This window comes from Callorhinus ursinus, unplaced genomic scaffold, assembly GCF_003265705.2.
Source record: "Callorhinus ursinus isolate GAN/ISIS: 27379988/994484 unplaced genomic scaffold, GSC_fseal_2.0 scaffold18, whole genome shotgun sequence".
NCBI lineage: Eukaryota > Metazoa > Chordata > Mammalia > Carnivora > Otariidae > Callorhinus > Callorhinus ursinus.
This window is the reverse complement of record NW_027397080.1, coordinates 6,261,658-6,288,843: the sequence shown is the minus strand read 5'-3', so window position 1 is coordinate 6,288,843 and position 27,186 is coordinate 6,261,658. Positions and strand designations below refer to the sequence as shown.

Sequence of the window (27,186 nt, the reverse complement as noted above, 5' to 3'; positions counted from 1 at the left end):
GGGGGAGTTCTCTAGAGCACTGGGCCCAGTACAGACACAATTCCATTTGAGGGAATTCAACCTACCCTTGTGGAATCAGAGAATGGTAGATGGAATATCTATACTTGGTTCCTTAAACTCAAAGTAAATTGACCTCCAGATCATGGGTTTGCATGCGCACGCGCGCGCGCGTGCGTGCACACACACACACACACACACACACACACACACACGGCAGTCATAGCTTCCAATGGCCCTCCCAGGCTGGGTGGTAAGGGCCAGGTGATAGAGACTATCTGTCAACATCCATTCACACCTATTGCAGAAAACAGGGCTAAAATGCATTTCCCAGCCTCCTTTGCAGTTTGATGTGGCCAACCATCAAAGTTCTCACCAAGAGAAAGTGGATGGACATAGACATGCCCCTCCTGGGTCTAAGTTTAAAAAGACTGGTCATGCTTATAACCAGGCTCTTGTTCCCTTCTTGCTGGTTTGAACCAATGGAGACCTTGCTTCAACCAGGTAGACCCAATGCCCTAAGGGATGGTGAGGAATCAAGATGGAAGGAATCTGGGTTCTAGAATGTCTGCATTGAGCAGAGCTTCTGGCTGACTTGGAATATTCACCAGGCAGTTACACAAGAAATAAATAAGCTTCTGTCTTCTTTCATCCACTGAGTTATTGCTGGGCCTCTTTGTTACAGCAGCCAAGCTTTCCTCTCCCTAGCACCGGGGAGAAAAGCACAGTGGGATGAAGGCTTCCCAGGCTAACATAATAGTCCTGCCCAAGTCCTTAAGGCCGACCACTGAATGTCGTTGGCTTTGTAACAGGAGGCAGCTTGGGAAGGAAGCAGTGTACTGTACTGGTTAAGACTGAATCAGATAGACCTTCGTTTTCATTTTGACTGGAACACTGATTAGTATTGTAAATTTTGGGTGCTTTCACTAACAAACTGAGTCTCATTTTCCTCTTCTGTAAAATGCGGGATAATAATGTTCTTGCTCTCCGGGCTATAGGGAAGATTATATGAGATAATGTAAGTCAAGGGCTCAAAATGTTTACTGTCACTAATGGAATCAGCTGATATCCAGGCCTGATTTTTCCTACTCTCTCTCCCCAGGAAAAAGGGAAGGAAGCTAATATCTTGAGTTTTTCACAAAGTCAAAAAAATACTCAATGACTCTTGATTGAATTACAAATCCCCAAAGCTTTCAGCACAAGATGTTTCTTAGGCATCTACCATGGGCCAGGGTCTAGGAGGGGCTTGGAGGACAGAGATGCCCTTGTGGAAACTAATTTCTGCTTTGCTTCTCAGAAAGTATGAGTTCTTTTTAGGCTTACAAACTGGAGTCCAATTCACCTACTGAATGGAAATTGATGTTGACTAGGAAAGAAATCCCAACTCTTCTTCACACCTCCTTATGGGATGTCTGGGCTCTGTTGCACACAGGTTAAATCATCATCTCTGGGGCCTGGGCACCGATGTTTTTTAAAAAGCATCTAAGTGTTTCCAATGAATAGGTAGACTTGAGTCTGGAAACTCCTTCTCCCAGTCACTACCCCAAGCAAGACTTTCTTAAACGGGTCCAATCTTGGCATTTACCTTGGCATTCACCTGGCAAAACCTTCCATGGCTTCCATTGCCTATAAGCTAAAGCCCAAATTCTGCATGGCACCCACGGTTTCCCCCAGTTTGGATCTGGTCTCTTTCCATTAATGACACTAATGGGCTAAGACTGACTGAGTGCTTCATATGACCCAAACTCTGGGGTGAAGGCTTTCTGTGTGCTACCCTATTCGATCTCCCCTAACTTTAGGAGATGGTGTCTTGGCTTAGTTTTCTCATCTGTAAAATGGGAACATTCCATGAAAAGCAGTAACAACAGTGCCCAGTACATAGTTACCACTCAGTTAATAGCCATTACTGCATTATCCCTATTTTATCGATGAGGAAGTTGAGGATTAGGGATGTTAAGTAACTTGTCCAAGACCACAACCCTGATAAGTGACAGAGGTGGAGGCTGAACCCAGGAAGGCTGGCTTCAGTGCCCAGGGTAGCCCGCCTTCCCTTTGTTGCTGAAGGCCCGTGCTCAACTTAGAACCAACTCGCAGGGCGTCCCACAACGTCTTCAGGTCTTTGCACCGGGGTTCCGTGTTCTGGTAGAATGGCTTTTCTGGTGCTCCTTTAGGAAGTCTTCCTCCCAGCTGTCCCCTCCCCTGTGGCCACCCCAGGCAGAGGCAGACATCTCCCCTGGGTCCCCTCAGCCTTCTCATCACCCCTGGCTCCACCACGCCCGGCCTGGCGCAGAGCAGACCTCTGCAAATGTGTGTAGGATTGATCGCAAGCTAGATCCATCAGGGCAAGAGTGGAGAACAATACCTGCTGGAGGGACGCCTCCCTGGTCTCAGCTGCCATTGTGCGCTCCAGCGTGAGCACACTTGCACTTTTCTCTGGCCAGAGCCTCCCCACCATCTGCCAGAACTTCCAGTCCCTTGGCCCTGCCTCTTGCTTTGCTCTCCAGCCTCCCCCCAAAGTAGGCCAGTAGCAGGGGGGTTCACCGCTCAAGGACCTGTATCATCCAGCAGCTTGAGTCTGGAAAGTTCCTCACCTCCCCAGTTCATTGACGAATTTGATGAATATTTATTGAACACCAACTTAGAGCCAGGTATGGTGCTTGGCACTGGATCCAGGGTGGAGAGCAAGCCACAAATGGTCTCTGGGCCCACGGAGCTTACGTGCTGGTGGGGCAGATGATCAACCAAGAAGTAAACACACATGGACGTGCAATGGCAAGTGCCTTAAGGAGGGAAAGAATACGGGGCTTGGAGATTGATGAACTAACTATTCAAGCACAGAAGTCAAGGAAGCCTTCTCTGAGGAGGTGAGGTTAAGCCAAGAGTATAAAGAGCTCGGCCATGCAGAAGGTAGGGGAAGGGCATTCTGGGCACAGGAAGAGCATATGCCAAGTCCTGGAGGTGGGAACAGGCTGGAATGTTGAGGAAATGAAGGAAAGCCAGGTGGCAGAAGCACAGTGAGCAAGATTGGAATTGGCTGGAAGTGAGGCTGGGACGAGAAGAGGAAGAGCTTGCATTTTATCTTGGGAATAATAGGGTAATAAAGTGAGGGTTTTATGCCAGAGTTGGTATGATATGATTTGCATGTTTAAAGCTCTCTGGTTGCCTTGAGAACTGAGTGACAAAGCAAGACGGAAGCAAAACGACCTTGTGGAGGGCAGTGATCTGGGGGCAGGTGAAATGGCCAGACCAGGGTGATAGCCGGGGACTTGGAGAGAAGTGAATGGACTTCAGAGATCTCAAGAAGTAGAATCCTCCAGAGGTTTTTAGAAGAGCTAAAACAACTTTATTGGATGCCTGCTACAGCCCCAGCAAGGGGGTAGGAGTCGGGGACACCAGAAAGGCTTGGGAATAGAAACAAAAGATACAAATCCTCAACCATGAAAACAAATACATAGTCACCTTTCTCATTCACCATCTCTTGGGGAGAATGAACTCAAGATCAACTCAGACGCTGAAAGTTCTGGGCCATTTCCACCTCATTCGATGGTGTCAACAGATTCTTCTGGAATTGGGTCCTGGAAACGTGGAAATGGGTTTTCCATATTCTCAGGCTATGAAGTTGCCAAACTGCGGGACTGCAGCACCGACCTGGTATACCCTGGGAGCAGGGGGCCGCCAGCAGGGATAGCCCGGGAGAGGAGCGGGGGAAGCGGGAGGAAGATTAGGAGGAGGAGCGGTTCTTTCTGCCCTCCGTGACAAAGGTGAAGCTGGGCTCTTTCCTTTGCCACCTCCCTGTGCCCACCTCTCCCAACTCCTGGGAGCCTGCTGACTTGCCCTGCCCTCCCTGTCTGTCTCCGTCAGGAGCACCTCTGGCCAGTGACCCACTCCCTGGAATGCTGCCCTCGCTCCCCACGGCTGCACATCTCAGACGCATCCAGGAGGACAGAAATCTGATCGAACAAACACTGAGGACTGAAAGAATACATTAGCTCTTCAGGCCTCCTGGAGGAATTTGCCTTTTCAAAAGAGATTTCTGGGTCGTTTAAATGATCTCTGCCCTCTGCCCCATTTCTGCAAAACGGCCCTTTCCCCCAGGGTTTTAGCAAACTCTATGTCTGAGCCCAAGGATCTCCTCAATTTAGTCTCTGGGAAGGGTAGTTCCATCAAAGGGTGGGCGTGAAATTATCTTCCTAGGGGTGACGTTCGAAAGAAGTATTTACCAACCAGCGTGGGGGCCTGGGGGAAAGCCACATGGGGCAGCGGGGCATTTAGAGGCCCTCAAGGGAAGCAGATACCTGCCAACAAGCACAGAAGTGGCTCTACATTTTAACGGCGGGTCTGGCAACACGGGTCCAGCTGAAAGTCAGTCCCGGGGCTGCCCCAGTCCTGTCTGGCCTCTGCTCTTCTGCTGGGAATGGTGGCCACAGGCCATTTGATCCCTCGTTACAGGACGAGCAGCCAGGGCTGGAGCGGGTCCTGAAATGGCCTCTGAGCAGAGCCGGCTGCGCGGCATCCTGGGTGAACAGGATCTCAGGCCCTTGACCTGCCGTGTGACCATGAAGGGCCCAGCCGCCTCTGACTGTCCTTCCTCTCGCCCCTCCTTGCAGTTATTTTTGTCCAGCTGACAGCCCTTGGCTGTCCCACAGTCTGGGCTCTGCGAGCCGGATGCAAACCAGGCAGCACAAACGTCTGGTGCTGAATCCCAAGAGGGCCCCTCCGGGGGCACCATCACATGGGAATGTGACCCTCCACGCTGTGCACCCAACAGGCACCAGGCATCTGGAGGATGGTGATGGTGCGAGAGGCAGGGAGCTGGGTTCTCGGCTCAATCCCAGCTCTTGTCTGGGAGCACTGTCCCAGGCCTGGTGGTAAGGATCCCCTGTTTGGCCTTATTGCCTTATTGCTGCCCAGAAACCTCCCATCTCTATGCAGGGAACTGGGGGGTCAGCCGGAGTGTAGGTGTCTGCAGCGGGGAAGACCACCGAGCAGGCCCTACTGGGCCCCTAACCCCCGGGCCTTGGCTGCGGTGGACAGGGGGGCCTGTCCTGTGGTTCACTGCAACGGGGTGGGTAGGGGCAGAGGGGGGTTCCCCAGAGACCGCTTTGTGGCCCCTGCTCTGTTATTGTCTCCGGAAGTGAGGCAGACACTAAGTTCTGGCCCTGGGGGCCTGGGAAGGCTGCACCAGTCAATCACTGCTCAGGCTGGGTTCTGAACTCTCTAGGCAAGCAGCCGGCCTGAGGCCATTGTGCCTTTTAGGGTCAAGCTTAGTTCCCAGACCTCAGATTCATGCCTGCTGCCCCCTGTGTGCCAGGGCAGGAAAGGGGCTGGGCAAAGCTTGTAGGGGCCCTCCCAGGGCTTATCTGTCCCCGGTAAGAAAGGAGACCAGGCCTCTGAGATCAGAACAGCTCCAGGAGAGCTGGGTCCGCAGGCTTGGATGGGCAGTGAGGGGAGATGGGCCAGAGGAGGAAGGGGCCTCCGACGGGTGAGGAAGATGCCTTCGCAAACAGATGAGCCAGGCCGGGAAGCAGGGCAGAAGACAGCACTGTTTTTAGAGCTCCTGGAAAAAGAACCCTCCTCGCTACTGGGGAGAAGCCAGCTCAGAAAGCCCCGATTTCAGTGATTTCGGAGACCCAGGAGTGGCAGAGCACGGCTCCCGCTGGCCTCCCAGCTGCCCCTGGGGAAGAGGGCCTGGGGGCAGGAAGAGCCACATAAGCAGGGGACCCCACGATACCGGGGGGCACGGGGGAAGAAGATCGTAGGAGGGGTGCCATGTGGCTGCTCCTGGCAGCCCTGATGCTGGGGGCCACGGGCAGGGGGGCGGCTGGCCTCTCCAGGGGGCGGGCCCTCCGCGTGGAAGATGCCCCTCGACTGGGCAGCAAATTCCTGCGGGCTGGCAGGACGGTACCAGCAGCTCTGCGCACAGGAGTGGTTCGGAGGGCCGGGATGGGGTAAGCGAGAGAGGAGGCGCTGGGGAGGATGGGACCGGGCACTCTTCCCAGGATGGTGAGCTGGTTGCTCGGGGCTGACAGCCCTGGACAGCTATGGAAGAAGGACCAGGGCCAGGCAGGGAAGGCCAGGGGGCCAGTGGGCGTGGGAGAAGGCTCCATCTCGGCTGCATAGCTGTTGAGGTGCGAGAGAAGACGAATCCGGACGGGGTCTGCACGGCTGCTCGGCCCTTCCAGGACCCCCAGGTACCTGATGACCTCGGTGAGGCACTCCCGAAAACCGATGCTCCGGAAGTCCACCGCCAAGGCTCGGGCATCAAAGAATCCTGCAAAGCGAGGCGTGATGAGGGTGTGTGCCAGGCGAGGGCCAAGTGCTGATCTGGGGTCAGACCTGTGTGACCTTGGGCGTGCCACCTCACCTCTCTGAGCCCCAGTCTCCACATCTGTAAAGTGGGAACAATCACCCCTACGTGGGGTAAAGGGGGGGCACTGTGATGATCAAATGAGTTCACTGAACTACGAAGCATGATAAAATGTAGAGTACCGTTTTCACTGAAATTCACGATGAACGCAGAGAAGAAACTTGGTGACCAAGATAATGTCATTTAAGTGGACACTTGCCAGGTGTGAAGGACCTGTGCCCATGGGGAGGTGGAGACCGCAGCCGTCAGGGCCGGGCCCCCCCCCCCCCACACAGAGAAGGCAGCGTAGTGTCACACTGAAGCCTGAGGTCTCTGGAAGCCAGGAGAGCTGAGTTCAAATCCCAGCTCTGCCACTTAACTAGTGGCCTGACCACGGACACGTCTCTTAATCTCTCTAAGCCTCAATTTCCTTGGCTGTAAAATGGGCACAGAGTAATACTTACTGCACAGGGCTGTGAGGGTGAAACTAAATGCAATGGTGCACAGAAATAGTCCATGAATTCAAAGTTAGCCATCATTTACACTTGACCCTTGAACACCATGGGGGCTAGGGGCACCGATCCTCCCCCAGTGCAGTTGAACACCTGAGTAAACTTTTGACTCCCCGCCAAACTACTAGTAGTGGGAACTACCAGAGATCACTTTTTACTGTGATAGCAATTTACTGGAGAGAAGGACTGCTCCGGCAGCGATGATTAGTGCCACATGGGGTCTTGAGCTGATACTCGCAAGACTTGAGCTCACCACAAGGGCAACAGGAGGGGCGAGGAAATTATTCCTGGAGTACGGTATACGGTATGTATATGCCACAGTTAACTTCATGCAGTTATGATTCTACTACATCTTTACATTTACATTTCTCCCCACTGTGAATGGCACCATGTGTGGTCTGAGTTTGTATGAGGAAGTTTTGCTAAATTTTAACTTCAGTAATAGATGTGTGTATATTTTATGGTAGTGAGTGATAAACCAGACTTGTATCTACGTCTATTTTATGCATTCCATGACATACCTAACTTTTTCTTCAATTTTTCAATATTTCTAGGCTCTGTGGTGTGTCTACAATTTTTTTTCAAAGGGTTGCAAATCTCCAAAACTGTTTCCACTTAGTGCAAAAACTCTGCATGTAAGTGAGCCTGCGCTATTCAAACCTGTGTTGTTCAAGGGTCAACTGCGTATTACTGGCTTGGCCCCTGAAGGCATGTGAGTTTGTCCCCTAGCCTGAAGGGCAGTCAGGAAAGCAGGACCCCAGTCTGTTCCTCAGCTGCCGCCATCAGTCTGGGATCCTCAGTTTGGCTGGCTTCAGTGAAGTCTGACCAGGTGGCCTGGCCACAGAGGTGCTCGGTTCTCACTGCCTTTCCACCTGCCCCCCTCAATCATCCTCTGTGCACAGACAGACCAGCCTCAATGGGCCCTGACCCCGTGACTCTGGCTGCAAATATCTGGTCCCTGGTTCATGGCCGAGGCTCCCATAGAGGGACAACTCTGCAGGGGATGGTGTTTGGAGTCAGGCCTCCTCGGGGACAAGACCTTACTCTGCTGTATACTTAGTTTCTGTGTTTGCTCTTCTTTGTCAGCTAACATTTTCTGAGTTCTTATTAAGTACTCAATTTACATTATTTGATTTAATTCTCAGAAAAATCCTATCATTATTCCCATTCCAGAGATGAGAATATTGAGGTGTAGAGAAACTAAATCACTTGTCAAAGGTCATAAAGCTAGCAAGTAATAGAGCCAAATTCAGAATTCATGGGATTTGAATCAATTCAATTCAGGATTCTAACCCAAAGCCATGCTCTAAGCCAGTCCTGTCCTCCCATTAGCCCTTGGCCAGAGTAGGGTGATGCCAACAACCCCCAGCCTCGAGATTCTTGTGAGAATCAAATGAGATAACCTTGGTGAAAGCATTTTGAAACTATAGAATTCTGGCCAAAATATTAGTCACTATTTTTCTTTGAATTGGATACCCATAAATGTAGTTGGAGAGCTCTCCCCCACTGGTTGATTAGAATCAGTTTTCACTGTTGGCCATGCATTCCTTTGGCAGAAGTTCTCCAAGTGACCACCTGCATCAGGGTCATCGGGCGTGCTTGCTAAACTTGCAAATTCCTAACCTTCAGGCCAGGCTTCCTGGCTCAGAATCTCTGGGGTGTGCCCCGTGACTGTCTGCCCCCAGATGATACTGTGGCTCACTGAAGCCTGAGAAGCACCAGGCTGGGTCACTTGAAATGTGACTGCCCCCTCCAAAGGTGGCCAAGTTAAGGTTTTAGGACTTAGGTCTTTGTGGCGCAGGTCTGTGTAGATTTCAACATTTCTCAATTGTGAAATCGCCAAAATACACAGTGAGGCTTTATGCAGACAGAATTTCCATTTGTTCAGAAGTCTTTTTAAGGCCACAGTTCCATGACTTCACTGCAATGGACCAGCCCAAAATAACGGCACGAGTTACATTTGGGTTCTACTACAATCCCACGACGGGTCTTCAACTGTGAGCATGACCTCAGCCCTAGCCCAGAAGGCACACCAGTGAACATCTGTGGCTAAACATCTCAGGCAGGCCCCTCCCAGGGTTTCCACCGGGATCCCAGTGAGAATGAGTTCATTCGGGCTAAGGCTGAAGGAGGGTGGGGGTTAAGGTGGGGAACCCGTAGGGACAGGTCATCTATGCAGACCCCCTCCAAGGGCTAACTAAGGCTGGAAGGAGTGGAGTAGAGGACAAGGTGGGGACCACTGGGGACACTGACAGTGGAGAGGGTAATGCTGAAAGGAGAGAGCCAGGCTTTGGGACAGCTGCACCTGGACCTGCTTCAGCCCCACCATAGACCACGAGTTCCTTGAGGCCAGGGACCATGTCTACTTTGCTCACCAGTGGATCCGCAGGGCCTAGCCCCCAGATATGTGTTTCATGAATGACTCCCGGGAGAGAAGAGCATCGGTACCTGTCCCACCAGTGGCGTGGAGCATTTTCAAGTGATCCACTGTCATCTGCAGGACCTCGGCCTTCTCCAGCTTGGAGGAGCCCTGCGTGCACAGAAGACAGAAGAGTGAAGGCCTCCAGCTGACCTCTCGCTCCCCTCCCTATGGTGTCATCAGCCCTCACAGGCTCCCTGTCCCCATCTTCTTCCCACTCCACCATGGCCTGCAGGGGGGCTTCTACTTCGGCCAAGCTTTCCCAAATGAACAGATTCTCTTCAGTTCCCATGTTAGCCCGTGCACGCCCGCTGCACTGCCGAGCATCCTTCCTGAAACCCCTCCTTCCCTTGACTTCGTGACACCACTTTTTCTAGCTTTTTCTTCCACCTTACTCTGCCTGTTCCCTTAAAATGGGGCTGTTTCCCAGTGGGCACTGGCTCCCTTTTCTCACTTGGCACATTGTACCCGGCAGGTCTCATCGACCTCCATGGCTTAGTGCACCATCCCCAGAATGCCTCTCCTGCGTACCCACCTGCCTCCTAGACTAGCTTCCCTGGGAATCCAACTTCACGCTCACCATGCCCCAGATCTAGCTCATCCCCTTAGCCCCACAGCACTTGTTCTTCTTCTATTCTCTCTCGAGCAATGCTTGCTACGCCTATAGCATCCCCGTGAGCTCCTGAGGGCAGGTACCAGGTCTAGGTCACGGCTGGGCCTGTGGAAGTTTCAGTGAACGTCTGTGGAATGACCGACTTGTTCTCACCAGCATAAAGGAAGGCACATGACCCATGACCGTGCGTTGGAGCACAGGGTGGAGAATCTTTGAGACTGTCCGATTGACTTCACTGTCCGACTCCCTTCCCACTGTCGCCTGCCCCCCGCCACACACACATGCAGCGGCAGGGTGCTCACACCCCAGCAGCCTGTTCCGCTTTCAAACGGCTCTGGAACCGTCCGCAGTGCAGAGGGCGAGGGGGCTCTAGACTCATACAGTTCTGTGGTCCGGTTCTGTTCTGCAACTTCCTAGCTGTGTGATCCGAGTGCAAGGTACTTCACCTGTCTGTGCCCCAGTTTCCTCACCTGTGCAATGGGCATAATCATCCCTAGCCTTCAGGATCATTTTAAGGATTTCTGTCAAGGGGATGAGGGACAGAAAGCCACAACACTGGAGACACCAGAGTAAATATAAATTTCCATGCCCTTTCTCCCTGGCAGATATCAGCAGGTGACAGATATCAGCAAACGAGGTGCCAGCATTTCAAGCAGCTGCTACCAATCAATATGACATACCACGAAGAATGGGCCACATCTGCCACCCGCATGGGGTTTCCTCTGGTACCATCAGGAATATCACATACCTGTTTCTCAAAGGCGGTGGGGACCAAGCGTCGCAACTCAGAAAGGCTGCTGTTGATGCGGTCTCGGCGCCGCTTCTCTATGATCTAAAACACAATGACAGGAATTTACTCATGGGCACTTCGCCAGTTTCCAGCGTGCTTTGAGGGACACGGATTCATGTCTTCCCTCACAATATTTTTGTGAGGGAGAGAAATCTGTTCTTACTTAATGGAGGAGGAAATCGAGGCTCAGAGAAGGGCAATGACTTGATTAAGGTCACACAGGAAAGAAGTGCAAAGCTGGGAGCGGAACTCCAGTCTCTTGTCTTGGTCTGCAGGGATGATGCTCAAAATGCACAACTGCAGGTACAACAGGAGACCGGCCCATCAGAACAGGGACACCAGCCACAGCCCTGCAGCAGGCCCCGGAGGCTCCCGCAGGCCAAGGTTACCCCCTCCGTTGCTGGGTGCGGAAGAGGCATTGCTTCCAGCTGGGGAGGCCTCTCATTCTCACCTCACCCTACTGGTAGCCGAATACGGAGAGCAGGGCAGACATTACGACCCCCGTTTTACAGCAAAAGATGAGGGCTGGGAGGAATGGTTTGCCTAAGTGAGGGTCAGGGCTGGTCTCTGCCACATTCCCGGTCTTTGGACCCCCAGGGCAGGAGCGCAGCTACATGCTGGGGGCAAATGACAGGAGGCTGGGATGAGGCAGCAGAGAGCCAGCCAGGGAGCCTCCTTCTTCTGTTCCCTTCCCCCACCCCTCAGCACCCTGAGAGGAAATGAAAGTGCTGGGCTTGGAGAGAAGAGGGGGAAGGCTGGAATAAACGGTAAGGGCTAACGTGAGTCAGGTGTTGTCCTGAGTGTATTACATTAATTCATGTAACCTTCAAAATCGCCCCGTGAGGTAGCACCCTCATTGGTTCGGTTACACAGTGAAGAAATGAGGCACAGAGGGGTTAAGTGGCTTGCCCAAATTCTCTCCGCTAGCTACTGGCAGAGCCAGGATTGGCCCTCAGGCAGTCTAGATGGGGCTGATGTTTCTGACCAGGGTTCTCCGGGCCAGGCCCCTGGGGACTCAGGGCAAAGATTCGACGGGCAACTCTGCCGAGACAGACACTCACCCCTCTGCGTTTCTTCCTGGCTTGCATCTGCGAAGGGCTGGGGGTGGACAGCGGCCTGGCCATCTGGCTGCAGGAGAAGAGAAAGTCTGATTTTTCAGAGCTGGGGGACCATCTCCCTGGCCTGGGCTGACCTTGGAGGAGGCGGGGATGTGGGCGGGCACTGCCCCCTCCCAGCCGGGCCGTGGTCTCCCCGGCCGCAGAGGACTCCCAGGCCGGGAAGCGGCGCAGGGCAGGCGTCGGTGGGGGCCCATCGCTCCCCCACCACCCCACCCCCCCCCGCCAAGTCGCCCCTGCGCTCGGTTTCCTGCCCCAGGGCCACGCGGCTGCTGGGGCAGGGGGTGGGGGCTGGGTTCCCGGCCCGACCCGCTCGGCCTCGCCCCCTGCCCCTCGCCCCTGGCCGCGGGCGTCGGGGAACCGCAGCGGGCCGCTGCGCTCCTGCAACCCGATCCCGGGCGGGGCGGGCTAGGGCCCGGGCGGCGGCGGCGGCGGCGGCGGCGGCGGCGGCGGCGGGGCCGGGCCGGCGGCTTGGGTTTCAGAGGGAGCCGCTGGGAAGAGCGTGGAAAGAGCAGATGCCGCCGCTTCCCACGGGCCGGGCGCGCCCGCCGCCCGCCCTCCGCCCCGCCGGCAGCTGCCGCCTCCTCCCACGCAGCGCGGCCCGGGCGAGAGGGAGGCGGCATCTGGGTCACAGGCCCCCTCGGACTCTCGGGACGCTGCCCTGGCCTCCCCCGAAGGCTGCAGCCCCGCATCGCGTCGGGCGGCCCCTCCGCCCGTCTGCCGGCCTGGCACAAGACGGATATTTGCTCGCACTCCGGGAGTCCCCCTCGCCGGGAAGAGACTCAGCCTCGGGGGATGAGGGGGTGGAATGGGGGGGGTCTCTCTTGCCCCGACTGACCGAAATCTTCTCCAGCCCAACCGCTCGCCCCGCTAACGGTTTCCTGCTTCAGAGGCTCTCCCGGAACAGAGGGGATTCGCGGGGTTGCACGGAGAGCCATTCATTTGGCCAACACCCCGGAGGCCCCATTCAGGTCCAGGGCTGGACTGGATGCGGTCCGCCAGGCCCCAGCCGTCCAGACGCTCAGCTCCCAGGGAGAGATGCCCTATCCACGAATAGCTTTGGACAGGGTGACTCCCCTACCATTTCCAAATGCAAAATGCCACACATCTGAACTTGTACCCGTGAGCTTACCTCCACCTCCACCACCACCCCCTGGACCCCCATCTCAGCAAAGGCATCCCATCTCCCAGTTCTGTGAGGCCCCCTGGCCACCACTACTTTTGATTCCTCTTCTGTCCTCACCCACCTCATCCAAAAGTGCCCATTCCATGTCTGAGATATGTCTCCCCTCCGTCCTGCTTATTTCCACTGCTGCTCAGAGGACCAAACCTCTATCATCTCTCATCTGGTCGGCTGCAGGATTCTATTGCTGGGACCCTTTGCACCCCTTTGACCCCCTACAAACAGGCCCAGTGATCATTTAAATACACGTCTGATTTTGTCACTCTCTTAAAACTCCTCAGGGCCTTCCCAATGCTTTTAGGATCGAGGCCGTCATCTTTCAGGTGGCCCAGCCGGCTCTTGTCACCTCCTAGACTCAACTCTCCTTTGCTCTGTATGCCTCAGCCTGTGATGCTCCACTCCTTCCTGTGGTTGCACATACTGTTCCCCTGGCCTAGAGTGCTCTGGTGCACCCTGTCTCCCCACCCCCAAGCCCCAGCCTCTTTTGCCTAGTACTTTCTTTTTTTTTTTTTTTTAAAGATTTTATTTATTTATTAGAGAGAGAGAATGAGAGATAGAGAGCACAAGAGGGAAGAGGGTCAGAGGGAGAAGCAGACTCCCCGCCGAGCAGGGAGCCCGATGTGGGACTCGATCCCGGGACTCCAGGATCATGACCTGAGCCGAAGGCAGTCGCTTAACCAACTGAGCCACCCAGGCGCCCTGCCTAGTACTTTCTACCACCGTTCCGATCTCAATTCAAATGCCACCTTCCTGGGGGAGCCTCTTTTGACACCCCCCTCCCACTACACGGTCCCTGCTCTACCCTCTCCTAGCATCCTGCATTCATAGCATGTATGCCCATTTGTTGTTTTTTATGTATATGATTATTTGATTAATGTCTATCTCTCCACCAAGTGCATAGGCTCCCTGAGGTCACGAACCACGCCTGTCTCATTCACCATGGTAGCCCCAGTACCCAGCAAGTGCTTGGAGCATAGCAGAGCCCATGGTTGAGCTCCCTCCTCCTGCTCCCATCTTTGGCATCACTGGGGAGCAGAGAAGTGACACCATAAAAGCTACCTCCTAGGCCTTTGTGGAATGGGGGTCTATGTGGCTCACCAGGAGGGTCCCAGTCCATGTGACTACCCTCTTGGCATGAGAGGCTAGATCATTTTCATCAACTGCTCAAAGAGAGAAGGTTGCAGGAGAGTCCACATCAACCATGATCAAATCCCACTGCTATGTCCCTGGCTTTGTCCAGCTACAACTGGAAAAGGATATCTCCTTCCAAACATCTGGATGAGAAGGGCTGGTCAGAGGCCTATGAAGCTCCTGGGAGGGATGACCCAGCAAGCTAGGTCCAGGGCTCGGATGGCCCGATCCTGAGATCTGTAGGGCAGTTTGTTTACAAAGCTACACTCAGGACAAGCCCCAAGAGCCAAAGGATACTAAAACATGGCCTTTGTCCCCCCTAGGCTGGATAAGGAGTCTCTAGGGGTATTGGGTTAGCAACTGCACACGTCACTGCCCCTCAGCCTGATCCCTCCTCAGGGACCATCTTCTGGAGGTTGACGCACCCCTTGCAGGGCACAACGGCCCTGCCATCCCTTTATCCACTCTCCTGGTCACTTGTTCTTTGCAGTATTATCCATCTTCCCCGACTCCCATATCTCACAGGCAAACCTCACTTCACAGTTTTCTTGGCATCGCTACATATATTTCCCTCCTTTGAGCCTAACAAAAGCCCCATTTTACAGATGAGGATGCTGAGGCTTGGAGACCGGAGGCAGCTTGCCCAGCCTATGCAGCTGCTAAGGAGCAAAGCCAGCATGGGAATCCATGTCTTCTGGCTCCAAATTCAGCATTGTTTTCCCTCTTAATTCCTATTTCCTGTCTGTCTGAATAGCCCTCCAGTCCCCTTATCCTTAAAGCTCCCAAGAGCTCAACCAGAGCTTACTTCCAGGCTGTGATCTGGCCCTGACACTGGGGGGAGGTGTGAGAGCTTCTTGTCTGACAGTTTGAAAATAAGGCAGATTTTCACGGACCAAGAGAAGATATGCTGACCACCAAGATCTGTTCCATGGGCCTCGAGTGGTCCCTAGCCAGATTTCTTGGGAGGTCTCTTGGGGTGTGGGGAAAAGCAGCTTTCTAGGTGGTCTGGCTGCCAGTCCTGATGCCCTCAGCACTCACCCTCAGGCCCCCTGGGGCACTCCGCGCCCCCCCGCCCCCCCCAAGCCCTTTGCATTAACCAAAGGCAAAATCATGATATCCCCAATGAAAGGTTTTCAGGAGTGCTGGGCCCACTTGTAAAATAAGGCAAATCTGAGAGGGGAAGGGTCTGTTCCAGGCCACACAGCAAATTGGAGGAAATTCCAGAACTGGAGCCAAGTCTCCTGGCTTTTAATCCAGTGCTCTTCACAGTGCACTCCGTATCGTCACCCCCTCCCCCACCATGTGTGTTACATAGCCAGTACTCCTTGTTCTAGACAGTACTTCCACATTTACTTGTCTCATTTATTGCACAATAGCCCTGTGAATTAAGTCTTACTGGGGCTATTTCACATTAGGAAAAATAATCATTTGATAGATGGAGTGACAGAGACACAAAGAGTTAAGAATCATGCCCAGCAAATCAAGTCTTCAGGCCTCTAATCTTTTCATTAGACCAAGCTGCCTTGTGAACATGGCATCCTCCAACTGAATGATGACCCCTTCCAGAGCAGCATTTGTTGGAAGTTACCTTGGACTAAATCAGGGAGCTGTGCGCTTTAGGTACATTACCTCATCAAAGGCTCACCCTGTGAGGTAGGTATTAGCATCCCTGTGTTGTAAAGGAGAAAACTGAAGTTCAGAAATGCCCATGTTAATGGTGGTGAGAATCAAACTCAGGTCTATCTGACTTCAAAGGCCACCATGTGCCTTAAATCATGTAGGAAAGACCCACAGGCCCCGACCCAGTGCCTGACATATGACAGGTGTTCACTGAATGTTCACAGAGGGGGAGGGGAGAGAGAGGTTATACTCTCCGTTGGGACCCAGCTTGTGTTGGCAGAGGGCGGCAGGGGGGGCGGTGCTGGGTTCAGATAGGAGATCTGTGGGTGATTATCTCATACGGGGCAAGACGCCGCCATCAGGCAGATGCCCACAGTGACAATGGAATACACCCTGCTCCTTATTCTCACATCTCTGAGTGTGGGGGATTTACGCCCTGCCTCTGACCCCAGGGAGGCTGGCTGCCCCAGTCCCATGGCCCTTGCCACTGTTTATCTGGCTTTCTTTGTACACGAAGCTCTTCTTCTCTGAGAGTTCCCTGAGGGCAGAGGCTTAGCAGGATACATCTGGGCCCCCCACGCCCAGCCCAGGGTCTGGGCCACAGCAGGCATCGTTCAGCACGCCCTGAATTGAAGCATTGATGTCTGCTGGGGGGAGGGCCCTTTGGTGAGTGCTACAAAGAGGGGTCTATAAGTCAGCCTCTGCCAGATGTCCAACTGCTTTCTCTGCTCTGAGAGGGTCTGCTCCTCTAAGAATCTAGATAGTCTCTAAAAATGGGCTCTGGCCAAAAGGACAAAATGCCGTGTAGGAAAAATCTTCCCACTGATCCTTTATGCCATTGCCCAAATGCCACCACCTTCAAGAAACCCTCCACGATGCCTCTGCTTGTAAGTGACCTCTCCCTGCTTGGGTGCCCTCACAGCCCACAGTCTGTCTCTCCTTCCATCTTCCATCCTGTCCATGGTCTTTATGTGACCTGGCAGGTCACTGGCCAAACTGCAAATTCTTGGAAGACAGAGCCAGCTCTCTGGCATCAATTTCATGCCTCTGATTCATGGAGACCTAATGACATTGAATTTGAGAGCCCCCTCCACCACCAGCACATGGTGCTGGGCCCTTCCCCAGCTCCTAGCAGGCCCAGACTCAGAGAACTGCTTCTCTAAATAGCAGTTTCTGCTAAACAATTTAAGAATGCTAATAAGTTGCATAAGAAATTGTATTATATGCCCCAAAACCTAATTAGTGTACAGGATGCAAGGGGGATATCTATTGCCTTACCTCCTGTTATAAGCTATAAATACTTGGAAACTGGTGGCATTTTTACTAGGCTTTGTGATTAAGGTAGGATCTCCTGGTCTCAGAAAACTGGAGTCACTGAAATGATGAAGTTCCTCAAAAACATCCCTAAGGACGAACTGAATCCCCCTTTCAAATCTGTTCTAGAGAGTCAGGTTTGGATGAGCCAGGAGAGATCAGATAGCCCCCTCTCTTTCCCACTCCATGTCCTCCTTTTATTTTATTGATGGGGAAACAGGCTCAGAAAGAGAAAGCAATGGCCCAAGGTCACAGGGTGAGTTGGTGGCAGATTTGGGGCTGGGACTCAGGCCTGCAGACTCCCACTCAGTCCCTGCCACTCTTTCAGGGCTCTGGGCATCACATGTTGGGTGCCTGACACGAATTAAACATTTGCTATATGCTAAGCCCTGTGCTAAGCTCATGACATGCATCATCTTATTTGATTTTCCCAGTAAACCTGGGATCAGTTCTATTATTTATACTGATTTCACCGATGAGGAAACTGAAGCTTAGACTGTTCACAGAACTGGGGGAAATAGCAGAACGGTACCAGTGGAGTTTGTTCCACAGTTTTGAAGCAAGTCAGAATATTTACCAAAAGCTGAAAGACATTGGCAGCAGGGTGTGCATTAGAAAGAGTGTTGGAATTGGAGTGTAGGCCCTTGCCCTGACAAGTCAGCTATTATTTTCTTTGGTACCAAAACCTTGATTCCAAAGTCCAATTTGCTCGGGGGAGGGGAGATTTTCTTCCCCCTGGAAGCCTTTTGTGTACTACATGGAAAGTGCACCCAAGCTAAGGTAGAATAGAGAAAGTATGGCTATTCTGCCCACTCAGCGGATTCCGGCAGGGAGTGTGGAACCAATACTCCATGAGGGTTTTCTAAGATCTTCAGGGAAAACTCCGCGCCAATCGCCTCAACCTGGCACTTCCACAGAAAGACGATCACCAACTGAACCTGAGACCCCAGAGCTGAACTCCACTTCCATCCTGGCACCCTGAGCCCGAAATGGCCCAGAGCGCAGAGGATCCAGACACTCGTGCGTGTCACGGCCCACGCTGCACACGTGCCCCACTTGCACCCCCACCCCAAACACACCTGCGGGCCGTCGCCCACACCTGCATCTCCTGAGGCCGTACGAAGGACTAGTCCTAAGGCCCGCTGAACCCGTCCAGGCACTCCCAGTATCCCCATCCCGGCCCTTACCTCAGCTCGCCCTCGCGGCCCACGTCGATGGGTCCGTCGGACTCGCTGTCAGAGCCGCTCGGCTCCCTGGGCCGCTTCATGGCGAGCGCAGGCTCTGGGTCTCCGCGCTACCGTGCCGGCTCCCGGCCGGGAAGTCGGGCCCCGCCCCCGGCCCCGCCCCGCCCCGGCCCCGCCCCGGCCCCGCCGCCCTTTCCCAGGGCCCTCTCCTGCGCCACAGCCCCCGGCGCCCCGGCGGCCCCTCGCCCCCGCGGTGACGCGCAGGCCGAGCCGTGGGAAGGCCCCGGGCGGTCACCACCCCCTCCGACGGCTGGGAGGTCCGGCTCCGCTCCGCCGCCCTGGCCGCTGCGCGCTGGGTGGCCTTGGGCAGGTGCCCTTGGAGGCTCACCTCCGGCGAAGCCAGGGGTCCTCGTCTGTCCCTGGTTCGCCCCGGGAGCTGCGGGTCTCTGGGGGCGCCGTTGTGCGATGCCCCTTGCAGAACGTTGTGCGTTCTGCAAGGGTCGAGCCCGCCGGCTCCTGCCTCCTGGGATTCTGGAGGAGGCAGACACATCGGGTTTGGTGAGGTTGTTGGGGGTGGCTGTGGCCTGATCCTTGACAAGAATCCTCCAGCAGCTTTTCCCATAGGGGTCCAAGGCATGTGGAATGTGTGTGTGTTGGGCGGGGGGTGGGGGGGAGTGGGGAGGCTCCAACATGAGATAAGCGGCTGTCATTCCCCCCCAAGGGACAGCTGAAGTTGCGGCGGTACCGCGGCTCTGGCCAAGAGAACTGGACTGGGTGGTGGGGGTGGTGGGTGTCCCTGGGAATCCATTCCCAGTTACCAGAGGCAGAGCTGGCCTGGGAGGCCAAGAGAGCCAGGAGAGGGCTCCATTCCCAAAGCTGTGGCCGGGCCTCAAAAAAGGGGGTGGGGAAGTACGCTTCAGCCTCCCTTCCTGTGTCGCCCCACACAACCAGACCAAACTGTTCACTCAGTGGGGACTCCAACTGAGAAGGGAGACTCAAGGAAGATTCTCAGGGATTCACCAGCCATCCTCATGGCCCAGTACCTCAGGGAAGCCCCCAAGGCTCAGAAGAAAGCAGAATGGGAACAGCCTGCAAGGTGGACTGCAAGGGCAGGGAGGAGACGGGAAGGTCTTGATGTGGTGGGTTAGACACCAGAGAAGTCTCTCCCTTTCACCTGCCCACCAGTACACAGACGAAGCCACCCTTTTGCTTGGGAGAATAGGGCTGGTCATCTGAGAATAACTGCACTTTCCAGACCTGCTTGGGAACACTTGATTACAGTAGTGTGGAATAACATTCCTGTGCCCCCTTCCACACATGTCTGCAGACACAGCCACATGGCCAAGTACACAAACACATACATACACACTCTGAGACATGGGTAGCAGGAGGAATCAGCACCTGCTTGCAGCCTCTGCTTTCTCGGGAGGCCCTGGTGGTCACCCCAGCCGCACCTATGGACTTTATTCCAGATGCCCTCAGTGCTCACACACCTTCTGTGGGCACATACCAGTGGAGTGGAATCACAACCAACATAGCAGTTGCACGATCCATGCACTATGCATTCCCTGGAAAGGCAGAGATCAAAGATGCCACCAGGTACCTGCCCTGTGTTAATGACTCCAATTGCAAGGCCTGGCAGTGTCTCAGATTTGCAGGCGAAGGTGAAGGGCTCTGTTGTGGGCATGTTCATGTGAGATGCCCCAGGTCATCAAAATGGGATGCACGGTTAAACAGGGGGTCCAGAGCTCAAAAAAGAGGTCTGAGCTGGATATTTAAATCTGGAAGTCACTAGGTAATAGGTGGCACTTAAAACTATAGGGGTAGACAGATTACCCAGAGAGAAAGTGTGGATGGAGACAGAGGAAGGGTCTAGCTAAACAGTTACTTATTACACCTGAAACTGTTTTGTAAATATTAACCCATTTAATTCGGGACAGCTCTATAAAGTGGTAATATTGTGTCATCCCCACTTTACAAATAGGAAACAAAGACCCTGAAAGGTGGAGTAACTCTATACCTACAATGGACAAGGAGTAGGGGCGCCTGGGTGGCTCATTTGTTTGAACATCCGACTCTTGATTTTGGCCCAGGTTATGATCTCAGGGTCTTGGGATAGAGCCCCTGCATCAGGCTCTACGCTCGGCGGGGAGTCTGTTTGAGATTCTTTCTCTCTCCCTCTGCACCTCCCCCTGCTGTGTTCTCTATCTCTCAAATAAATAAATAAATAAATAAATAAATAAATAAATAAATCTTTTTTAAAAAAACATGGACAGGGATTAAATGGAAGGGCTGGAATTCAACAAGACAATTGGGTTCCAGAACCAAACTATTAGGCTTTATTACCTTGTATAGCTCTTAAACATTAGGCTCTCTTATCTAGTACTGAGTCCAGAGTTATGCCATCAATACCTTAGCCACGAGATCCATGCCGCTACTATGCACTTGAAACGTGGCCAGTCTAGGGGCGCCTGGGTGGCTCAGATGGTTAAGCGTCTGCCTTCGGCTCAGGTCATGATCCCAGGGTCCTGGGATCGAGCCCCACGTCTGGCTCTTGGCTCGGCTGGGAGCCTGCTTTTCCCTCTTCCTCTGCTCTCCCCTGCTCATGCTCTCTCTCTCTCTCTCTGTATCTCTCTGTCTCAAATGAATAAATTAAAAAAAAAATCTTAAAAAAAAAAAGAAACGTGGCTGGTCTAAATTGCTGTGTATAGTAAGTGTGAAGTGCATACCAGCATTGCAAGAAAGAGAGAGAAAAGAAGGGAAGGTATAAAGGAAAAAGGAAAGAAATCTCACTGATATGTTTAATATTGATTAACATGTTAAGATGACAATATTTTATACACATTGGATTAAATAAAATATATTATCAAATTTAACTTCACTTTGTGCGTGTGCACGAAAGAGAGAGAAAGAGAGAGAGCACGCACGAGTGGGGCGTGGGATGGGGGTGGGAAGGGCAGAAGGAGAAGCAGACTCCCCGCTGAGTAGGAAGCCCAGTATGGGACTCTGGATCCCAGGACTCTGGGATCATGACCTGAGCAGAAAGCAGATGCTTAACCAACTGAGCCCCCAGGCACCCTGGGGCTGGAAAATTCTTTATTGGGTGGGGCTGTTCTGTGCATTGTAGGATGGTTAGCAGCATCCCTGGCCTCCACTCACTATATGCCAGTAGTACCTGCCCCACTTAAAAATGTTCCTAGATTGTAAGAGAGAACCACCACTGGCTGAGAAAGAGCTGCCAGAGGAGACTGAGAAGGGATAGCCAGGGAGGTGGAGGAGAGCCAAGGGGGTGTTACAGCAGCCAGAAGAGTGCTTCTAGTCCTTGGTCAAGATCCTTTAAAATGTCGGTCAAATCATGTCACTTCCTGCTCGAAACCAGCCATAGGTTTGCCATCACATTCGGAATTAAATGCCAACTGCCGACTGCGGTCTCTACATAAGGTAACTATATAACTTATCATCTAAAGCTGGGGCACCCTTGAAAGGGAAACGAGGCAATAGTAATAACTATGCGGGGACAGCCCAAGGCATCCAGATGTGTAGGGTCATCCTAGGCGCTGGCCCCTGCCCCTGCCTTGCTCACTCAGCCACGAGAGCCTTCCTGCCGTCCCACCAATATTCATGTTTGCTGCTACAACACGGTTTTACATTTGCTGTTCCTTCTATCTGGACCCCTCGTCCTCCAGATCTTCTTCGATCACCTCACTCCATCCTAGGCTTTGCTCAGATATGCCGTCCTCAGAGAGGACCCTTCCAACCTCCCATCTAAAATAGCCACCAAATCCCCAGTCACTCTGTGCCCCCTCCCTCACTTCATCTTACTTTACCGCATCTATTAATATTGCTGACATTATATTATGTATGTTGCTATATTTGTTTACCGTGCATGTCCCGACCAGAAGATAAACTCATCGAGGGTAGAGATCTGTCCCTTTTGTTCACTGCTGACTCTCCAGTGCCCAGCACAGCACCTGGCACGTAGTAGGTGTACAACAAATAAATACTGGCTGGCAGAAGAGTAAGCTAGGGCAGTAGCTGGAGGGAGATGTGGAATCCAACGTTTGTTTGCTTTTGCTTTTGTTTTGTTTAAAGATGGGAAAGAGTGTGGTCTGGATCCAGTAGCAAGGACTTTTACTATGAAAAGGCTTCCACCTTGACTGTGAAGTTCCTGGGGATAGGAATCATTTTTGTGGTTCACGACCATGTCCCTTCATACCTAGGAAAGTGCCTGGCACATAGTGGGCATTCTAAAATATTTATAAAATAAGTAAATGAAATAATAATGATGACGGTGGTAACAAAATTGTATTGCACTCACCATATTAAAGTATTTTGACATCTATTAACTCATTTAAAGCTCACCACAATCCTATAATGACTATCTATTATAGTCCCATTTTATTGAGACATAGGGAGGTTAAGTAACTTCCCCAAGGTCACACAGCTAGTAGGTGGTCGAGCTGGGATTCTACCCAGGCAGGCTGGCACCAGAATCCACGCTCGTAACCACTGCGTCCTGCATTAGCGTGGGGTAGACCAAGCAATGGGGACTGGGTTTGAGGGGAAAAAGAGGGAACAAACCCAAGTGATGCTGGATTCCTGTCTGGGTGACTTGAGTGGGTGAAGGTGACGGGCACCAATGGGAACACGGGAGAAGGGGAGAAGTTCAGTGTGGCCACGCTGTTTGTGAGATGGGTGAATACTCAGGAGTAGAACCCGGAGAGAGGTCTGGACTGCAGGAGAGACTGGGGACTGGTAGCTGAGGCCATGGGGCACAGGAGCTAGTGCAAAGCAAGAGGAAAGAGACCCAGGATAGAACCCCAGGAGACAACAGCCAGAGAAACTCTGGGAAGAAGGAGGAAAATCAGGCAAGAACGGAGTGCCAGGGGCCGCAGCCAGAGAGGGCCAAGAACAAGCACTTGGTCACCAGTCCCGGGACTCAGAGAGGAAGATGTGCAATCACAAGGTCACAGAGGCCTTGGCGTGAGTGGAGGAGACAAGGCAGGGGCCAGGATGGGGAAGCGTCTGAGGGATGCAGAAGGAGTTTTAACGAAGAGGCAGGTCAGTGAAAGAGCCCCGCAGGGCCTCAGGAGGAATTTCCTTGTTGATGGGGGCGGGGGTCAGGAGTAGGCAGAAGGGTGAGCCCAGGGGAGCCCAGGAGTAGCCTCAAAGGGAGGGAGGCGGAGATGGGACCTCTACTCTCCCTACTTTCCCTGTCCCCCTGCCCCAGAGCTGAGCAAGCAGGGAGATTTTCAGAGGCAAGTTTCAGCTCCAGCTCAATGTCTGGTCCCCACCCTAGGTCACCCCCATCTCCTCTTGGGGGCTGGTATTCAGATTCCTGAATGGACATGGCCCAGGCTCCAAATAGTTGGGTTGCACGATACCTCTGCGGGGCCAGGCACTGAGCCTCTGACTATGGAGTGGTGACGGTATCTGAGGGGTCCCAAAGGAGAGGATGTTTGGCACAGAGACGCTCACAGCAGTGGTTGGGAGTTACGAGTTGCGCAGGAACTTCTGTCAGTCTCTGGGACATGAAGGCAGGACCCAGGACAGGTTTGCTCATCGTCTTCTCCCCTAGCACCTACAAAGCGCCTAGCAGTGTCTGGCACTTAGTAAGGGTTTGGGAAATATTGGCTGAGTGCCTAGCGATGGAGAGGCGAGCTGGGGGGCTCCTGAAGTCCTCTACCTTCTCTGGGGAGGAGGTGGTACTGGCCCCTTGACAAACAGCAGAGTCCCAGTGAGCGCTCTCTTGAGCCAGGGCCTGTGGGGAGGGCTGGAGCACCCGGGTGCCTCTCAATCTCCCTCTGCAGGGCCCTGCCCCTCCCTTTGTGTCTGGCCTTTCTGTACCTTGGTTTTCTTATCTGTAAAATAGGATGATAACAAAGCTATTCACTCCATAGGCTCGTTGTGAGGGTTAAATGAGGTAAGGTGCATAGAGCAGTGCCTGGTATTCAGGGTGAAAGCTTGGAAATACTAGCATTTGGGCTAAGCCTCTCTCTCTGTGCATTTTATCCCTAGAAGATTCATCTACTTCTGCAGTTTTACCTCCTATAAGCCAATGGTTCCCAAATTTACATCTCTAATGTAGACCTTTTCCCCCCCCCCCCCCGAGCTTTGGACCCATATATCCACCTGCCCAGAGTCTTTCTTCTTATATTCCTCTTGGTCCACTGATGTCCCAAGACCCACTGGGGTGCGCTGGGCCTGCCCGGGACCTCCCCCAGGCTCTCTGTGCCAAGGCCCACATCCACAGGGCTCCCAGCCCAGATGTCAAGCGTCCTCACCACCACTTTCCTGCTTGCTGTTCCATCCTGAGAACAATCTGAGCCTCCTTTGCCTCACCCCCTCCCTGACCCCTGCTCGTCCCAGGCCCTTCCTGTCCTCCCCTTGCCCTCCTCCCCTGCTCCCCTGGGACCTATCTGCGCTCACTCCCCACCTCACAGCTGCCGCCACAGCTGGTCCCTGACGGAATGTGCAGCTGCTGAGAGCCACATGTGCCGAACAGGCAGTGCCAGGCGGGGGTGGGGGGTGGGAGCATCTGTCTGTGTCTGTTCGTCCATCTACTACACACACACATACACAAACACACAGTTCTGACCTCCTTCTCTAGTGGTGGTGGACGGTATTGATTTGGTCCCTTTCTCTGTCCCTGGGCTGCAGAGTTCATGCTCCATCGATGGGGGTCCAGTAGTCCCAGCTTGGGGTCCCTGACGGCAGACTGGCTGGGCTGGTCCAGCTGTCTTGGAGCCCTTATACTCCCTGTCCCTGTGTGCGCGCAGCACAAATCCCCCCAGGAGGCTGCCGAGGACCAAGATGGCGACCTGGGGGATCAGAGCCTCCCTTTCTCTCCTAGACCCTCGGGGGGGGGGGGCCGGCAATGGAGGAAGCCAGAGGCCTCAGATGCATTCCAGAGCCCCCTGGGCAGCGCCTGAGGCTCCAGAGGCGTCGCAGCCCTGGGGCAGCGCCAGCAGCATCTGTCCTGGTTCCCACACTCTGGCCTCTGGGATCTCTGCGAATTTCTCCTCCGTGTGTGCGTGATGTGAGCAGGACAAGGACACTGGGCACTGGGCGGGGGGAGGGCTGAGGACACTCTGCTCCCGTAAGTCAGATGGCTGCGGGGGGTGGGGATGGGGGAGAGCCCGCCCAGTAAGGAGAGGATGGCTTGGCCTCTTGCTCCCAAGCCTGACTGGGTCTGGACACTGCCCGGTGCATTCCTGTCAGAGCCCCTGGCCATCTCTGGGGCCTCAGTTTCCTCATCTGTAAAATGGAAGTAAGACCAGCAGCTACCTTCTAAGTGTAATATGGAGGCTATAAAATCTTGACCCTTGTTGGAGATCCTTCATGTGTAGGCACAGCTCACTCGCCACTTCCCTGACCTCTACCCCAGTCCTGCCATTTCTCAAACGTTTTAGAACACATAACGTAGGTTCATGCTTCTGAGTCTGTATTCCGTCCGTCTTGAAAGCCTTTCCCTTTCTCTATCTGGAAAACTCCTACTCAGCCTTCAGAACCCAGCAGAGGAGTCCCTCTCCAAGAAGCCTGTCCAGCCTCCCTTGGGCGCTGGTACTGCCTCTTTGTACTCCTATGGGTCCTCTATAGCAGCCTCATCTTCCCGTACTGTACTGCCTATTTACCTTCCCTGACTATGGCTCTCAGGGAGCTGTCCTTCCTGGGGCTGATGGCCACTCTCAGGAGCCCAGGCACTGCACCCACGACTTGTGGGTGTCATAATATAACCAGGACATGGCTCTAGGCTCACCCTGATGCTACCAGTTTAAGGGTCCCCCTGCCCCCATCCCTATTGATCTGGTCTTAACAGGAAAAGGAAGTAGCTTTGTCCTTACCAGCTGCCAAGGCATTTCTTAAACCCAGCTAACAGCCACTGTTTGCCTTCTCCCACCCACGGCAGCCAAGCCAAAGTCCCACTTTACAGATGGGGAAAACTGAAGCCCAGAGAAGAGAAATTAGCAGTAACGACTGGATTAGAACTCAGGGCTCCTATCCCAGCCTAAGGCCCCAAGTCCCTTTTTCCTACCCCTAACTCGCTCTTGGAGGTTGGAGCTGGGAAGTGATACAGGGGTCAAGGCAGGTCCCCACTGGGTTGAGCAGGAGACTTGGGACTTGGGAAGCAGCTGTCCCTCACCTCTGGCTGTGACTGGAATTGGGTTCCACCACACTCCCTGGTACTGACAAGGAAACCTCCCTCTCTTGCACCATTAGTAATGTTGGAGAATTTTAAGACCACCTGGGGGCGACGGGCATGGGCCCTGTGGCCCACAGAAGGTGTGTCAGCTCAGGTCTTCCAGGAGACAGATGCTAAGGCAAATTAGAGGTACAGATTTATTGGGGACACTGCTTGTAAGGATAAAGGGAGGGAGCGGGAGTAAGAAGAAAGAGGCTTTTGAGCACGGTGGAGGTCTGACACCCGTGAAGGAGAAGACACGGGAGGGAAGATTGCAGAAGAAGAGCCTCAGACTGCAGTGCAGCTCTGACAAGGTCTTGGCAAGACCCGGAGTAGAGATTATCCATTAGGGGAGTCCCACGGTGAGCAGAAATAGCCCAGCTCTGGTCTCTCCATGGTGCCCGGTCACCAACTGGGAGCCGTCCGGGAGACCCTACCGTCTGCTCCCCGAAAGTCACAGCGGATCCAAGTTATAGCAGCTGGGGCTGTTGGCTAATGATGCTCCTCGCAGCAGCTTCTCTTGAGGACACCTATGAGTGATGGGCCCCCCGGCAGCTGCCGAGGGTCCGTGCTTGGCAAAGCCACCCAGCCAGAGAGCAGGTGACAAGTTCACTACCTCTGAGGTTCAGGGGGACCTAGTTCAAACTAATAACGAAAGCTCAAATTTTATGTGTGTTTTATCTTAAAATTATATACGAGAGAGTCCGTAGAGTGTAGCACTGATGATGCAGACAACTTGAGTTTGAATCAAACTTCGCTATGGACCGTGGGTGAGTTACT

At 53.5% G+C, this 27,186-nt stretch overlaps 1 protein-coding gene across 1 annotated transcript; it reads right to left on the bottom strand.

Annotated features, from left to right (window-relative positions):
- Positions 1 to 3,317: 3,317 nt before the first annotated feature.
- Positions 3,318 to 18,357, bottom strand: HEYL (hes related family bHLH transcription factor with YRPW motif like). Its single transcript, XM_025856750.2, has 5 exons — positions 18,228 to 18,357; positions 11,739 to 11,805; positions 10,636 to 10,719; positions 9,304 to 9,385; positions 3,318 to 6,268 (listed from the first exon to the last, which is right to left on the bottom strand). The coding sequence occupies exons 1-5, from the start codon at positions 18,305 to 18,307 to the stop codon at positions 5,595 to 5,597; spliced, it is 987 nt and encodes a 328-aa protein (XP_025712535.1). The 5' UTR covers positions 18,308 to 18,357; the 3' UTR covers positions 3,318 to 5,594.
- Between the last annotated feature and the right edge of the window lie 8,829 nt (positions 18,358 to 27,186).